Source organism: Marmota marmota, unplaced genomic scaffold, assembly GCF_001458135.2.
Source record: "Marmota marmota marmota unplaced genomic scaffold, marMar, whole genome shotgun sequence".
In the NCBI taxonomy this organism is placed as follows: domain Eukaryota; kingdom Metazoa; phylum Chordata; class Mammalia; order Rodentia; family Sciuridae; genus Marmota; species Marmota marmota.
In genome coordinates this window covers 549,826-566,029 of record NW_026000196.1, presented here as the reverse complement: position 1 = coordinate 566,029, position 16,204 = coordinate 549,826, and the positions used below count along the sequence as shown (strand labels likewise).

Genomic DNA, 16,204 nt, shown 5'->3' with positions numbered 1-16,204 from the left:
TCTGACTTGTATATGCTCTTGATTAAAAACAATTATTGGGCTGGGTGTATAGTTCAGTGGTAGAGTATTTGTTTAACATGCATAAGACTCTTGGTTTGATCCCAGCAGCCCACCACCATATACAGTGTATCAAGATACAATTCATATACCAAAAAATTTACCATCTTAAAGTGTACAATTCAGTAGTTTTTAGTATATTTACAAAGTTGTGAAACTATCACTACTATCTAATTTTAGAACACTTCTAGTACTCCCCCCCGCCCCCCAAACTACTGTGCCGTTTCACAGTCATGCCTTGTCTTTTCTCCCTGAAATCTACTTTCTATCTTGATCAATTTGCCTGTTTTGGACATTTTGGTTTAAGTGAGATCATATAACATGTGGCCTTTTTGTCTAGACACTTTCACTTAGCATGATAATTTCAAAGTTTGTTAACAAACCACGTATCAGTACTTCACTGCTTTTCATGGCTGTTTTGTATTCCATTGTAGGATAGACCACATTTTATTTATCTACTTATCTGTTAGCACACATTCAAATCTTTTCATTGTTTTGAACATTATGATGCTGCTGCTGCTATAAACACTCACGTATACATTTCTTTGAAGACATAGGTCTTCAATTCTTTTGGATTGATATCTAGCAGTGAAACTGCGAATCATCTGGTAATTCTGTTTACCATTTTCAGGAACTGTCAGACTCTTTTTCCAAGTGGCTGCACCATTTTACATTCTCACCAACAATGTACGAGGGTCCAATTGCTCCACAGCCACACCAATTGTTATTACCTTTTATTTTAATCATCCTAATGAGTGTAAGAGTACTCTTGGGTTTTGATTTGTACTTTTCTGATGATTTGGAATTCAATTTGCCACTCTGACTTTACAGAAGGCTGTGGGTGACAGAACCTAGAAATGAGTTGTAAAGGCTCTCTCTGATGACTTCTGTAGAATGAGCTCTTTCTGGAAATCTCTGTTTCAGACAGCAGTTTTTTCCCAATGACAAAGACCACTATATTCTAACTACAAAGGAGAATAAGATTGTCCTGCCTCTGCCTCTAAGAATATGTTCCTCTCAGGATACCATGTTAATGGTAGTGAATACACACTTGGATTGCATTTGCAGCTAAGCTCACCTGCTGGTGGCCAAGCCTTTATGTATCCTGTGCAGTGGACCACTGCATACTGGGCTTCTCCTTCTTTTACAGGGCCAAGGCCATTCCTAAAGAAAGAACATTTGTGAAATTATTGTTAACACATGTGAGTGAGGCAAGGGTGTCAATGACTGCTTTGGCATCTAAGCTATTGGGTTCCCTTGACTATCTTTATGACGTTGAATCTCAACTTCCCACCACCCTCTTTTCCCTCCTTCTGTGTGGTATGACAGTTCCAAATGAATTCCACCAACTCCCACTTCACATTTCAGCCACTGTCTCTTGGTCCTCTCTATACTCAGACCTCTTTTAAAGCTGGGTTACTCCTCAGCTTAGGGTATTGAAGCTATCTGCCAGAACAACCTCAAAATATACATCAGAAAGGGATACTGACCTGAATCTTTTCCTCATGGTGGTTATTCTGTTAAGAGGAAGGTGGTCCAAAGGAGCATTTCCACACCTAAGATTTGATAAATGTGTTAGAATGAGTGAAGACCCAAATACGTTTTTAAAGCATATAATGCTGCTGTCAAATACATGGCCCTCAATTGACACTTATATATTTACTCAGATGAAACCTGTGACCAATTTCTTTCCAAAGTGGAGAAGCAGGCTAGCATGCCTTTGGATTTTTGATTGTCACCAGAGGAAGGAGAGTGTGACTCACTTTGCAATATACATGGAAAGAGTTTCAGGGCCCAGCCCAGAGCTGGAAACCTGTAAAAAGACTCTTGGAGAAACACAGCCACGCTAAGTTCCACCAGATCACTGCAGTGGAACCGGGAGGCTTCAAGGAAAATGAGAGAAGTGGGTGTTGACAGTAGCAGTGTCTCTTTAGCCCTGAGCAGACACAGCAACTGGAAACAGATGTTGCCAGTTGATGAACAGTAGCATCTTCTCAGGCTTTAGCATCACAGCTGTAGAAACTCTCCCTCCTTCCCTGTAATGTTTTGGCTCTAACTACACAGCTGGAAGCCTGCTGAGGCAGGGGTGGGTGAGAGCGAGGGGCCAACAGGTATAGCATCAGGTCTTTCTATGGGTCCCTGTCTGAGAGCCAGGAGATGTGAGGCATCACACTGCCCACTCTGGTAGGTCATTTCCTGCCTCCCTTCTCTATAATCCTCTCAATATCTAGGCATCAAACATCCAAGGCCTGGACTGTGGCCAGGTTCTGACCACTGCTTGGCATACTCACTCAATACATGCACTTCCACTTCCCAACCACACGGCAATTAACATCCTGATGTCTTAATTTTTAACATAGCAAAGATGAGAGCCCAATTATACTCTGAGACCTTGGACAGATGCCAGAATTAATGTGGCTTTCACAGCAGGATCAATCCATGACAGTGCTGCCCAGGGATGCCAGCATGGTCCTCTGCCCTTTACTGGTAGACTTTGCCCTGTGTCTTGCTGAAATTAAGTTGTTTTATTTGGAGGAGAAATTATACTTTCAGAAAACAGCAATACAGCCTACTTCTCAGGTCCATCTAGGCAGTATAGCCTGGCACGTCAAAAAGCACCCAGAGGCATGCCAGGGCAGGCAGGGGACTGTAGGAATCTGGTTGAAAGGACATTGGTAATGGCATTACGGGCTACTAAGACAAATGGCACACTATGGCACTTCCAAGCAATTAATTCAGAAGGGCATTGCTTGGATGATGCATTGAAGATTTATATTTCTAGCTGTGTGTGATGGCATAGGACTGAAATTCCAGTCATTCAGGAAGCTGAGGAAGGAGGATCACAAGTTTGAGGCCAGATCAGCAACTTGGCAAGACCCTTGGCAACTTAGCAAGACAATATCTGAAAATAAAAAGTAAAAAGGGTTGGGGAGGTAGCTCAGTGGTAGTGTCTCTGGGTTCAATCCCCAGTACAAAAAATAGAGAAACTACTTAATTCTTTTAAAGCATCTATCGTATGGAACTTCATGGTACCCACCAAATGTGCAAGTGGCAAGTCCTGGTTCCAGCAGCAAAGAATTGGATAAGAGTGACATTAGTGAGGGCTCCATGGTGCCAGACCTGAGAACTAGAATATCCCCAGGGTCAGGCAGCTTGATGGGGAGGATGGGTGCTCAGATTGTGCAGGGATGGGGGGGGGGTAACCCAGGATGGGTGTAGAATCAGGCAGTCTTGTCAGAAGAGGTGCTAAGGAAGAGTCTGCTTACGAGATCATGTACTAGGGATGGCTGGGTAGGTGCCTACTTTGGAGGAGGCAGCCAAGATCAGCCTTGCTCACCTGCTTACATCTCCAGCTCCTGCTGTTTCTCCTTCTATTATTTAGAACTCATTGGCAGAATTTGGCAGTCTTTCTCTAGAAACTTCCTTGGCCCTCTTTTGTCCCCAACCTGCCTCAGTGCCCCAAGTCTCCTTTGTGGGCTCTCCTTTACCTCCCTGGTGTAGGAGTGCACAGGAACAGTTCCCTGATCTCCTGTCGACACACACTTTCCAGGTGACCTCATGCCATTTTATTCTTGTGGCTTCCAATATCATCTCAAAAATCCCCAAGCACATTATCTTCAGCTCCTCCTTTGGATTCCAGAATTCATGTCCAACTGCCTAGTCATTGTCTCCATTTAGCTGTCTGACATGCATCTTCATCTTTCAAGGGCTGACATTTGCCCTCTATCCAAAACCAGCTCCCCTAACTGTCTCTCCCATCTTAGTAAATGGCAGCTCCATTTTTCCACTTGGCAGGTAAACATTTCAGACTTCTCTCATATTCTCATAATTTACCTGCAGCCTGGCTTTATCTCTAAAATATGTTCAAAGCTGAGCACTGCTTACTACAATTACTATTCTCAACTGAATCATTACAGTAGTCTCTGCTTCTAGCCTTCTCCCCTGCAGGCTTATTCTCCACACAAAGCCAGAGCAATTTTTAAAATGTCATTCAGAACATTTGACTCTTATACTCAAACTCTAATAACCTCCCATCTCATTTAGAGTCAAAGCTAAAATCTTTTGAGATCAACATGACCTAACATCTGCCATCTCTCACCATGACTCTCCCCTATTACCTACTTCTGACATAGTAATCTCCTTAGTGTTCCTTGAACACGCAAGAATAATCTAGCTTCAGTGTGTTTGCACGGGCTTAGCACTCTATCAGTTGTCCTCTTTGCCAGATATTCCATGTCTTATTCATTCACTTTCTTTGGGTCTCTACTCAAATGTTACCTGATCAATAAGGCCTGTCCCTACTCACCCTATACAACAGGTAGACCAACAAGGCCTACTATTTCCACTCCCCAAATTTGCCTTTTTTCTTCCATTATGCTGATGGTGTTTTTCACCACCATCTGACACATATACTAACATGGTTCTTTTGTCTATTGGGTACATTCCCATGAAAATAAGTATTAAGCAGGTCCATATGCTTTAGTTAACACTGGCTTCCCATACCATGGGAAGCCCCAGCATAGGGTGTCCCTCTGCATAAATTTGTTGGCTGAATGAATGAATGAATGAATGGCATCAGCATCACACTCATTAATTATAAGTAATCTAGAGACGACTTATGCATGAGAGGATACATGCAGATTAAATGCAAATACTATATATGGTATTTGAAATATGGGTCTTGAGTTCTGTGGATTATGGTATTGGTAAGTGGTCCTGGAATCAACTGCCATGAACATGAGGGATAATTGCATGTACAGAACATTCTGAAAGATGTCAAAGAGGCGCAAAGAGGTATAAATCAAAGCTTTTGGCTTCAGGACATATAACTGATTTATGAAGCTAAGATATTTAAACATAGAGTATCAATCAACAATTTGACAGATATATTAGAGATCAATAAAACATATGAATTGTCACAGGAGATATAAGAGATACTGGGGAGTTGATGGTTTTAATACACATGTTGAGAAATATGGAACCTTGGAGGGGCTGGATTTGAGAAGGATCATGAAGAATGGGTAGAAAGTTAAAACATACAAGCAAGAGGGGTCACGAATCTAAGAAGAGGCAGAAGATAGTAAAAAACCAGACAAAGAGGGATGTAACACAGATCAGGGAGTCTGTATATTCCTGGGCTCAGGAGGAGAAGATGAAGTCATTGGAAGGAAACCAAATCAGCATGTGTGACCTTTGCAGAATTAATCAAGGGCTTTTTTTTTTTTTTTTTTTCCCTTTTTGGGACTGGGGATTGAACCTAGGGCTATTTACCACTGCATCACATGCCCAGCCCTTTTTATATTTCATTTTGAGACAGGGTCTCACTAAGTTGCTTAAGTCCTCACTAAGTTGCTTAAGTCCTCGCTAAGTTGCTGAGGTTGGCTTTGAACTCACTATCCTCCTGTCTCAGCCTTCCAAGTTGCTGGGATTACAGGTGTGCGACACTGTTCCTGGTGATTAGTCAAGAGTTTTAATGGTAGATCAGAAAGGAGCAAAACCACCACAGTGATAGCCCTCTGTTGCCCCAAACGGACCTCATTCTGCAGATGAAGGAGCGCCGTGAGCCCATGCACATCCTCATGGATGACTGCTGCCCTTCCTTCTTGACTGTCCCTGTCTTCAGGTCCAGGATCCGGCCTAAGAGAAAGAGAAGGACATTGGCATCAGCCTCAGCCTTAGATTGGGAGATGGAGGAGGAGAGGTAGGGAAGAGTGTTCTCCAAAGCTCTGCCAATGAGGACAAGTGGGGCTGCACAAATTGTTTGTTTCTTAGAATTCCCAACATTCTTTGGCAGGAAACTCAGAGCGATGAAATCCACATACTTTAAAATGCCTTGTTTTCTTCAGAACAATCTATACTTCGCCATTTCTGCTGTCAGATTCCATAGTCTCAAGTCACTCCAGTTTGGCTGTCTCCTCCATCTCTCCATGGAAGCTCATTTGCCAAGGTCACCAATGACTTCCTCATTGCTAAATGTAATATGCACTTTCCCAACTGCCTTGCTGAGCTCTACACAACTAACACACTGATCCCTTTCCAAAAATGTTGCCATCTCTTGCCTTCCTGCACAGCACTCTCTGTTCTTTCCCTGTGTGCTCTTTTGCTCTCAACCACCTTTTCTTCTCATACATCAGTACCCTGTACAATTTTATCCACTCCAAGGTTTTGGTGGTCACTTCTGGAGACTGGTGACCCCACGTCTACACCTCTAGCAACAAACATCCATCTCCTTTGTTGGTTAGAACTACACCACTGGAATCTGACTGTATACTTCAAAGGCAGTTTCACCCACTTCTCTAAAACACACCCTGAACATCAGCAATAACACTGCCATCAACATGGAAATTTGAGTCCGAAATCTAGTTGCCTTCACTGAGTATCTTATCTCTCACTGCTGCATACAATCTGTCCCTCCACCTCCCCTGCCTCCATCACCCACCTGTTCCCCTCTCAGAGGAGAAAGTGTTGTATCTCAGGGTATTTTCCACACCCCAGTGGGGTTTTATTCCATTCCCAACCTCTTTCCACTCAGTTATTTCTAGCTTCTCCATTCCCTACTGTGTATTTTCTCCAGTATCTAAACATCATCACATCTCTTTCATTTTAGGGAGAAAAGCAAACATAAATATATGATGACCATGAAGTTCCTGCCCTCCTTCTCCATCTGCAGTTAGAGCATTCCATCCAAGTCACCATTGGCACCTCCACTCCTCCCGAAGGCTCAGCGCACTGCAATCTGCCTTCATTCACTACAGTCCTACGGATACTGTCTAGCCTAGGCCACAGGTCTCTCTGTTGTCAAATTTAACAAATACCTTTAAGCTCCTCTCCATCTTGTCTCTCTTCTTGACTTGGCCCTCTTTGGGACACCTTTGAAGGTGATGGTTTCTCTTCCTCAGTTCAGCCCTTGCTGGCCGTGGTGTCGGCATTCCCAGAGCCTTAGCCCTTTTCTTTTCCACTGTTTCCCATAAACCCCTGGTAATCCTTGACTGTACTACCCGTACATGTTAATGACAGGGAGATGAGCGTCTCCAGCAGACAAAGGCTTCTCTCCTTTGACCAAAACTGTGGTCAGGCTGCTCCTTGGAACCCCCGTCTGTCTAGGCTTACACTCGGGCTTCCCTCTTTGTACTTATAGAAAGAAGCTGGTTTCAGAAAGATTCTGCTAAGTCAGTGAAATGGTTTGGATGAGTGTTTCCCAAAGGTCCATGTGTCCCCATTATGGCATTATTGTGAGGCAGTGGAGCCTTTAAGAGGTGGAACCTAGTAGGAAGTCCTTGGGTTACTAGGGACGTGCCCACAACAGGGATTGTGGGAGCCCAATCTCTTTCTCTTCCTTCTACTTCCTGGCTCAATAACTAGGGGAGCTGGTGTGCTCTACCACGTGCTGCCTGCCCATATGGTCATCCATCACCCCTACCAGAGGCTCAAAATATGGATCTATGCATTCTTAAACTATAACTTCCAAAACTACAAGTCAAAATAAACCTTTTCTCAGGTTAATTATTTCAGGTATTTTGTTACGATAACAGGAAGTTGTCTAACAGAGTTTGGCAAAAGTCCCTCACCCTTGTTACTGACCACCCTTGATATCTTATCACCTTAGCCTGACTTTATCAAGAATTCTGTTGAGTCAGTTTAGCAAGAATTCTCTCTACCCCTGATGTTTCCTCTTAGTGACCCCACGCTGTTCCTGAATCCCCACTTGTCTTTCTTGGAGTCATAGTCGAGTCTGATCTCTTTACCCAATGGCAAATACCCTATTGCAACAGTTCCTGTACTTTTACCCTGACTCTCTTGAACAGCGTCTTTCTTACCTTTTTTTCTCTTTTAGTACCAGGGATTGGGGTACTGAATCACTGAGCTGCATCTCTAGCCCTTTTTTAAATTTGAGACAAGGTCTCACTGAATTGCTTAGGGCCCTGCTAAATTAGCTGAGACTTGGTTTGAATTTGTGATCCTTCTTCCTCAGACTCCTGAACTGCTGGATTACAGACAGATGCCAACACTTCCAGCTTACTTATCATTTTAAACAAGCATCATCAATTATTATTATTATTTTTAAAAACACAGATAGACCTCTCTTGGAAGTTTCTATGTGTCTTGGGCATCTCACAGACACTTAAAATCCACATCTCCAAAACTAGACTTGTCTTTCATCACAATTTCTACCTTAGTCACTTGCACCATTACTACTCAGTTGTTTAAGTTTGAAATTATCAGTTAAGAGCATGTATTTTAGTGCTCACCTACCTATATTTATAACCAGCCTCCCTTACTTACTGTGTGATTTTTGGGCAAATTACCTAACATTTCTGTGATACATCTGTAGCATGAAAGAAATAATAGTACTTTCCTTAGATGGTTGTTGTGAGCATTAAATGAATTACAATGTGACTACTATGGATGACTCAGAGAAAATGCTCTACAAATGCTTATTATATAAAGAACATGAAACACTCACTCTAACATCTGATCTGTCACCAACATTCTGTCAGTGTACCTCCCATTCACCTTTGGCCCATGCACTTACTTTCTCTGCATCATGCCTCAGGTTTGTCCTTCTCACTGCTTTTCTGGAAGGATGGCTGCAACAAGGTGGATGTCCCTTCCCAAGGTTTTGCACCCTTCAATTTGACCTCTGCATTGCTACTTATCATGGTCCTATCATTTCTGAGACCTTGGGCACTCAGACTCACTGGTCATTGAGGTTTTCTTCTGCAAAATGTTAGACAGTTTACATGAAAGTGGTTTGCACACAGGAGACAAACATCCACATGGCAGACTTAAAACAAATGGTCATATCACCCTTTCTTGAAAACCTCTCATGTTCTCCACTGATGAGTCCCAGTGAAATCTATCCTGCAGTCTTATATAAAATTATGAAAGCTGGCCTCTGCTCACCCTTATACCTCCCTCTCACCAAATGCCTCTTTACTGCTCCACTCAGGCCCAGGCTGCTCCTGTCAACCCATTACTCCCCATGCACTTGCTCCTCTCATATCTCCGGGCCTTCTGGAAGCTCCCTCTGCCCTCAGCAGCCCACTCCCTTTGTTTGTCATTTCACCTCATTCCTTATAAATATTCGATCAGCTACTGTAACCTGCTAGGTAATGATTCAAGCATAAAGAAACAGGCAAAAGCAATTACATTCTTTTTTTTTTTTTTTTGGTGTTAGGGATTAAACTCATGGCCTCAGGCATGCCAGGCGAGCACTCTACCAACTGAGCTACATCCCCAGCCCCATTACATTCTAATGGGTAAGAGAAATAACAAAAATAAAGAACAGAATGAAATGGAATAAACTAAAATAGAATAGATTTTTGAAAGGAGGTAAGTGCTATGGACAACAATAAGGTAGAGTAAGTGTGAGAAAGTGACTGGAGACCACCCCTTGTGATACTCAAATGAGTTCCTGTCACTTAAATCAAATGGGCCTTGAAGATACCTCCCCATGCCTGGGTCCCACTGTTCCAAATGGAGAAGGAGGTAAAGGAACAAAGTGTGCAACACAGGGCAGCCACCTCCCTGGTCCACATCCTGCAGCATGCTGTGCTGCCTGGGCCAGCTCTACCACTCTGTCCTAGAATTGTCTGGCACTTGTGGTCCTGGACTGTGCCTCATCAGCCCGCTGTCCTCAGCACTGCAGCACTCCTGAGAGGTGTTTTCCTCATATGTCCCCAGGGCTTGTAGGATGCGCAGCACCAAACCAACACCAGCAACCACCATCATACTTACTGCTGATGTGCTCACCATTAACCCAGGTGTGTACTCCAAAACTCTACTCCAACCAGAGGCCAGGAGCTCAGCCTAGAAGGGTCATAGCTTTGCGGAGGAGACCTGAGCTTTGCTGGTCCTATGCTCTCTGTTGCTTCAGGTTTTTGACACCTGTCTGTCTGTCTCACTCACAGACAGTATCTTTTTACAGCCCTTTTAGTGTAAATTGTCACTTGATTTCTCATCTACAGGTTTCAGCTGTGAAGCGGGCCAGTATGAAGGTCTGTCAAATTCCAAAGTGTGCTCTGAAAATAAATCACAGCTGTGTAGCACATGAGCGGTGGAACATGAGGAAATGAAAAAACACATTTCCATGATTTGCTGTCATGACCCTGAGAGACAACTGCTTCAACGTTTATTTCTCTGCAAGCTTCTCTGGTTTCCTTGGGCACAATGAGCCCCATTTCTAGGCTCCTCTGGAATGAAAGCATGCCTGACTTCGTCTACTAGACGTGTTACTGAAAGCTTGTGAGTGAACTGACATATTGGGATGTGAATCAGTCTCTGTCCACAGGTCATAGGGTACTGGACTGACTTATAATGGGGCTCCCAACAGGGAAGCAATCATGGAGACATGGCTGTATTTACACCACCCCTAACCTTCTTTTCTGACTCATAGAAACCTGGGCCTACTTAGAACAATGAGTCTGTATTCCCAGGGCTGTCTCCCTGTGGATCTCTATAGAGGCACAACCAATCTAGGCCAACGCTGATCCTCCCAAGGTCCCTCCTGCATCTCCATCCTTGGGCTTGGGAAAACTCGTTCTTTCATAATCCTGTCTCTGAGATGATCCCACCTGTATCATCCATCCTGTTCTCCTTGTCTGATGCTTAAAACTACCAGCCACCCTGGCCACCTCTTCTTTGGGTACTCATGCCTGTTCCAAGGCCCCTGCTCACCTGCCTCCTAATGCTCTCAAGGGTGCCTTCTAAGTGCACACCCTGAGAGAAGCCAACTCTTACATCCTCGACTCCTCACAGAAAATTTGTCGCTCTCACACAGCAGCCAGACTGATGCTCTACTTTCCAGCAGTGGCCCCTTCTATAGAGAGGAGGTCACTGCTCTTACACTCATAGGTCATGGGGCCAGAGACAAGCTGGCTCTTGTCCTCTGTCCCCAGCCCCTCCCAAAGCTGCTCTACTCTGCTCTTACTCCTGCTCCTTCCCCACTCACAACACCTGCAATGTCCACCTGCTAATAAGTCAATCCTCCCTCACTTAAGACCCTGGCTCATCACCCCCACTCTTTCTCTTGATTCCAAGTCCTACATGGTCTTGGCATCCATGTGGAAGATCCACCTAACACCTCCAACTCAGCACTTGATCTCCTTCCTCTATTCTGGAGAGTCTCCTCTCCTCTCAGCAGGCTCCTGTTCTCACCACCAGATTGGGAACTCAGGTCACTTATGACTGCTCCACCTGAAATTTTACATTTAAATATCCATGATGTGCCACCACTGGCCCAGCCCAGGCCCTGCTTCTTGGTTTCTCTAGGAAACAGGGCATTCTGGCTTAGAATCATGCAGCACACTGCCTGAGCACAAAAGGCAGAAGAACTTGGTCTACTCATTTTCCTCCTTATAGTGCCTAACATGATCTTTTAGAAAAGTATCTCTGCATACTCATGAAGTAAAGATCCCAAATAATATTCTCAACAGAAAAAACACTGTTGACATTTGGTACACTTTCTATCAATCTGCTCTGTATTTCAGTTGATTAGAGGTCTCAAGGATGTATTTATCCATTCCATGTCACTTAGTATAAACTCATGAGGATTTTGTCACAAACCTAATTTTAAGGGCTTTATAATATTATTTTGAATGAATAATTTACTATTGGATAATTAAGTTGTTCCCATGTTTTTCATATGGCAAATAATGCTGTGGTGAAACATCTATGTACACACACACACCCCATTTAAGGTAGGTTCCCCACAATGGGATCATTGTATCAAATATTTTTAAGGCTATCAATACTAATAGGCTACTCTACCTTTAAAGCTCACAATGAACCCACTGTCAACACTTACATTCAGTTTTTCTACCTCATAAAAAGGGGAAAAAATTATGACTCATACCACCTCAAAGTTTTTAACTATAATTTTTCCAGACAAGTAGAAAATGTTTTAAAAGAGGGGTCAGGAAATTATAGCCTTCAGCCTATACTTTCAAATCTGGCCCACCATCTTATTTTTATAAATAAAGTTTTATGGAAAACAGCCGTGCTTATTCATTTATTTACTATCCATGGCTAATTCCATACTATAGTGATAAAGTTAAGTAATTGTAACAGATTATGCAGACCAAAAAGCCTAAAATATTAACTACCTGGCCCCCCCAAAAACATTTTCTGATTCCTGCTTTAGAAGAATGATTATAAAAATTCCAAAAACAGAGCATCTTTTCCCACAATTGTTTTCAGTAACCTGATTTTAAAGTATGATTTTGGTTAGCAGTTAACTTTTTAAAAAAGAAGAATCAAAAGTTTGTCTTGGATAAGATCACAAAAGAAGACTGTGTGCATGTAAAAATGCTCCCCAGGCTACAAGAGAAAAACAAATATAAATTAGAATCATTTCATCAAAAGAATCTTTAAGAAAACTGGAAACATTTTATCTTGGTTTAAAAAGGAGGAAAACCAAGATAGTAAGAAGAAAGCAAGAAAAAATGTTTAACAACAAAAACAAAGCAGTGGCCCCATGACGGACAATATGTGATGTGGTTCCAAAACTGTGGGGCCCCCTGAAAGGGGGACACAGAGGCTGGAAGATGTCACTGTTCCAGTGACAATATGTTCTCATTCTCAAAAGGCTGACCCCAGCCGCCACAGCAGCTGTGCACACAGTAAAAAGAACACCCACCATAGCATAGGAATCCAAGTGTTGTTCCTGAGGCCTGCTCCTGAACCAACTCCAGAGCCATGGGCTGTGACAAATGAACCTGGGAGAGAATGGGCCTTCTACCACTAAAGATGGCATCTTGGTTTATTTGGGATGCTATAACAAAATACCTGAGACTCTGTAACTTCTAAATAATACAATTTATTGCTCTTGGTTCTAGAGCCTTGGAAGTCCAACACCAAGGCACTGGCAGATCTGCTGTCTATTAAGAACCCATTCATCATAGATGGCATCTTCTTACTGCATCCTCCCAATGTAGGAGGGCAAACAGGCTTCCTCAGCTCTCTATTATAAGGGTGTCCATCCCGTTAGGCCCTTGTGAACAAAAGAACCTACCTTTTAATAATATCATACCGAGGATAGGTTTCAGCATGGAAAAATTTTTTGGGGGGTGGGGAACCAACATTCAGATCACAGCAGATGGGTACTTTTCCCTCAGATTTCATTATCTCTGGCAAGTATTTAGAAATGGCTAAGGGTATAAATAGCTCAATTCTCAAGCTGTAACCAAACTATTTTTTTCCCAAATGAAGGAAGGGACTCTGGGTATCCATAGAGTAGTAGAGGGACATCTGCTATTCCATTTACCCATTACCAACTCCATTGCAAAGATTTTTGAGAAACAGATCCCATGCTATTTTCCTTCATTCTGACAGTTAAAAAAGATGCTGCTACCTTTTTATAAGATCCCACCTCCCTGACCATGGCAATTAGTTGAGGACTGGGCATCTGACACAAGTTGGACCTATGATAGTAACTTGCCCATGTGGATGGGTCCCAAGTCTAAACATGATCCAATCAGAGTCCCCCACATGCAAAGTGTGAACTTAGCTACCTTCCCTCTTTTTCTTTTTTTTCTTTTTTAGCAGCAATGATCATCATCAGCTTCATGGAAAATTAGGTCTGAAAGAATAAAACTAATTCTAAAAAGGTAGTAAAATAAAAAAAAACAGAGTACTCTACTGCTGCTCAAGTCATTATCACCAATAAATTGTCTTTTTTGCGTATGCCTAAACTTCAGCTCTGTCACTTGAAATCAAGCCTCTTAATATGAGGTTCTCTGGCCTTTGACAGAAAAGGATGGACAAAGGAATATGTCTCCCTCACTGATACTCTACTAAGGCCCAGGTATTATGAAAGATTTACATGTTCTATTTTGTTTGATTTATATAATAACCTAGGAAATTGGTCACAGTGGTGCACCAAAGTGGAGCAGGGAGAAGGGCAATCCGACTCAGAGAAGAAAAATATTGTATCATTGATATGCCAAGAATTGCTGGGGCACAGTAGTAATAAAAAGCAGATTAACTTTCAGGAGGTTCTATTATTGTTTTTGAATATTCTCTGGACAATGTAGGTCCTATCTGCTTATGCCCTGGGTAGACATTCCCAGCAATGCTCCCTCCTTAGCAGCCCCAAGTAGGCTTTATTCTTCCCATGAGGAAACAACCTAGAAGCACTAATAATTCAGCCAATAATATCTCATAGCTTAGAACTGGGGACCTGGATTTTGAACAAGGGATGCCTGGCTGTAGAGTCCCTGCTGTATGCAGAATCAACTGTTCTCAGAGGCTTGGAGCCTGCTCCCCACTGAAGATAGGCAGCACCCACCAAACAGAAGCAGATGGGCAGTGAGAATCAGGAGGTTAGCCATCTGCAAGGGACTGTGGCCAGCCTGTGTCTCTTTCAAGATCAGAGATCTAGACTTAGAAAATCTGGTTTTGGTTTGGTTTGGTAATTCTTCCTGTATATTTGTTTATTGCTTTTCCGTTTCTCCTTTTGATTTAATAGAAACCTTTGGGTCATTCCAGCCTGTTTTGGCCATTCCTAGGAGACTCATGGGAATGGTTTCACCTCTGTATTTGGGTGGAGATATAGGCACAGCAGCTTCTCTTGGGGTAGACATGGTTAGAGCAAATACATCTTCTGGTTTTGCCAAGGACAATCCTGACTTTTGCTTATTGTCCCAGCATATGTATTAGTAGAGTTTCTTCTCATTCTCAAGGCCTGCTGACTTGGACAAAAAAATTACATATATATCTTCACTCTTTGCAAAGTGGCAGCAAAGAGCAAAGAAAGAATCATTGAGATATAGATGCCAGTCCACGAAGGTTAAGAAACTCAGGTAGATCCAAGGCCAACAAGCCTCCTTCTCTCACTTTTAAATAGAGCTATATTTTGTCTTTAACAGTACAGGGAAATCCAAAAGGTCCTCTGGGAAAAGAAATGGTATGCTGCTATCAATGCAGTATCTAGTTCCCAGGCAGGAGGAGGGATGCAGCTGGACCTGGCAACTCAGTGTTTAAGTTTCTTTGAGTTTGATTCAGTAAGAGGATAGGGGGAGAAAGCTCCATTCTTCTAAAGAAATGCTTTCTCAGGTGCCCAGCTGGAGCAGTTGGCTGTACCTCATACTATTCTGGTTTGAACTACTCCAAGTCTAACACTACACCAAGAACTTTCCATGACCCACATTCAGAGGCTCAACTTCTTATGAACACACGGAGACTAATGTGAAAATGAAATCACAAGAAATCTATAAGAAAATTCTTCCTCTCTCAAATTTCTGCTTCATGAAGAAGGCCTTTCTTCTTCATACTGTTGTTAGCAAAAAGATATTCATAATTACCTCATAATGCTGCTCCATTATTTCAAATCCATATCCAACTATTTAATGGTCATGACAAGCTGTGATCTTTTCACAGCAGGGACCCTGTCCTATTCCTCTAGGAATCCTCTGTGACCCAGGGAATGCCACTAAACGCCCTTGACCTATATTAGTGTCTACGGGTTGTAGCAAATGACAAACTGAGCAGTTTAAAACAATATCCACTTATTAGCTCACAGTTAACTGAGTTCTATACCAATGGTCTCTATTAAACGAAATCAAGGGATTGGATGGGCTGCACTCTTATTGAAGCTTTTGGAGAAGAATCCACCTCCAAGCCCTTTCAAGTTCTTGGCAGAATCCAGTTCCCTGTGGCTGTCAGACTGAGGTGCCCAGTTCCTTGCTGGCTGCTGGGTGAGGATCACTCTAGGAGGTCACTACAGATTCTTGCTCATGTCCCAGTCCATCTTCAAAACCAGTAATGACTTATTAAATTATTTTTGTTCTTTGAATGTTTGTGACTTTCCCTTCTGTCACCTGATCTGGGACTTCAATTACGTCAGCAAAATCCCTTCACAGCACTAATTAGATTACTGTCTGAATAACCAGGGTTGGGAACCTGAGAGAGCCTTTTAGTACATTGCCCACCACAGCACTGACCATTACTGCTACTTAGGCAGATGGCTAGCCTCTCTTCCTAGATTATAAATTCTGGCCAGGGGCTGAGCATCTCCATGCTCCCCAGGTCAGAGAACCTCACACAGTGGGTTTCCAATAGCTCTGTTCTGAATGACACCTATTGTGGAGGCTAAGCTGCCACAACTGGCAGGTGGCTGAATTACAACTCCCACGGGTATCTTCCCCCC

The 16,204-nt window shown here is 42.8% G+C and overlaps 1 protein-coding gene across 11 annotated transcripts in view; it reads right to left on the bottom strand.

Annotated features, from left to right (window-relative positions):
- Arnt2 (aryl hydrocarbon receptor nuclear translocator 2) overlaps nucleotides 1–16,204 on the bottom strand; it is a 174,463-nt gene that overhangs the window by 63,765 nt on the left and 94,494 nt on the right. For all 11 annotated transcript variants that reach the window (XM_048790158.1, XM_048790159.1, XM_048790157.1 and 8 more), the window contains exons 6-8: nucleotides 5,592–5,694; nucleotides 1,548–1,613; nucleotides 1,136–1,221 (exon numbers count right to left, since the gene is read on the bottom strand). In XM_048790158.1, the coding sequence (XP_048646115.1) occupies nucleotides 1,136–1,221; nucleotides 1,548–1,613; nucleotides 5,592–5,694 (255 nt within the window). The remainder of the gene's footprint in view (nucleotides 1–1,135; nucleotides 1,222–1,547; nucleotides 1,614–5,591; nucleotides 5,695–16,204) is intronic.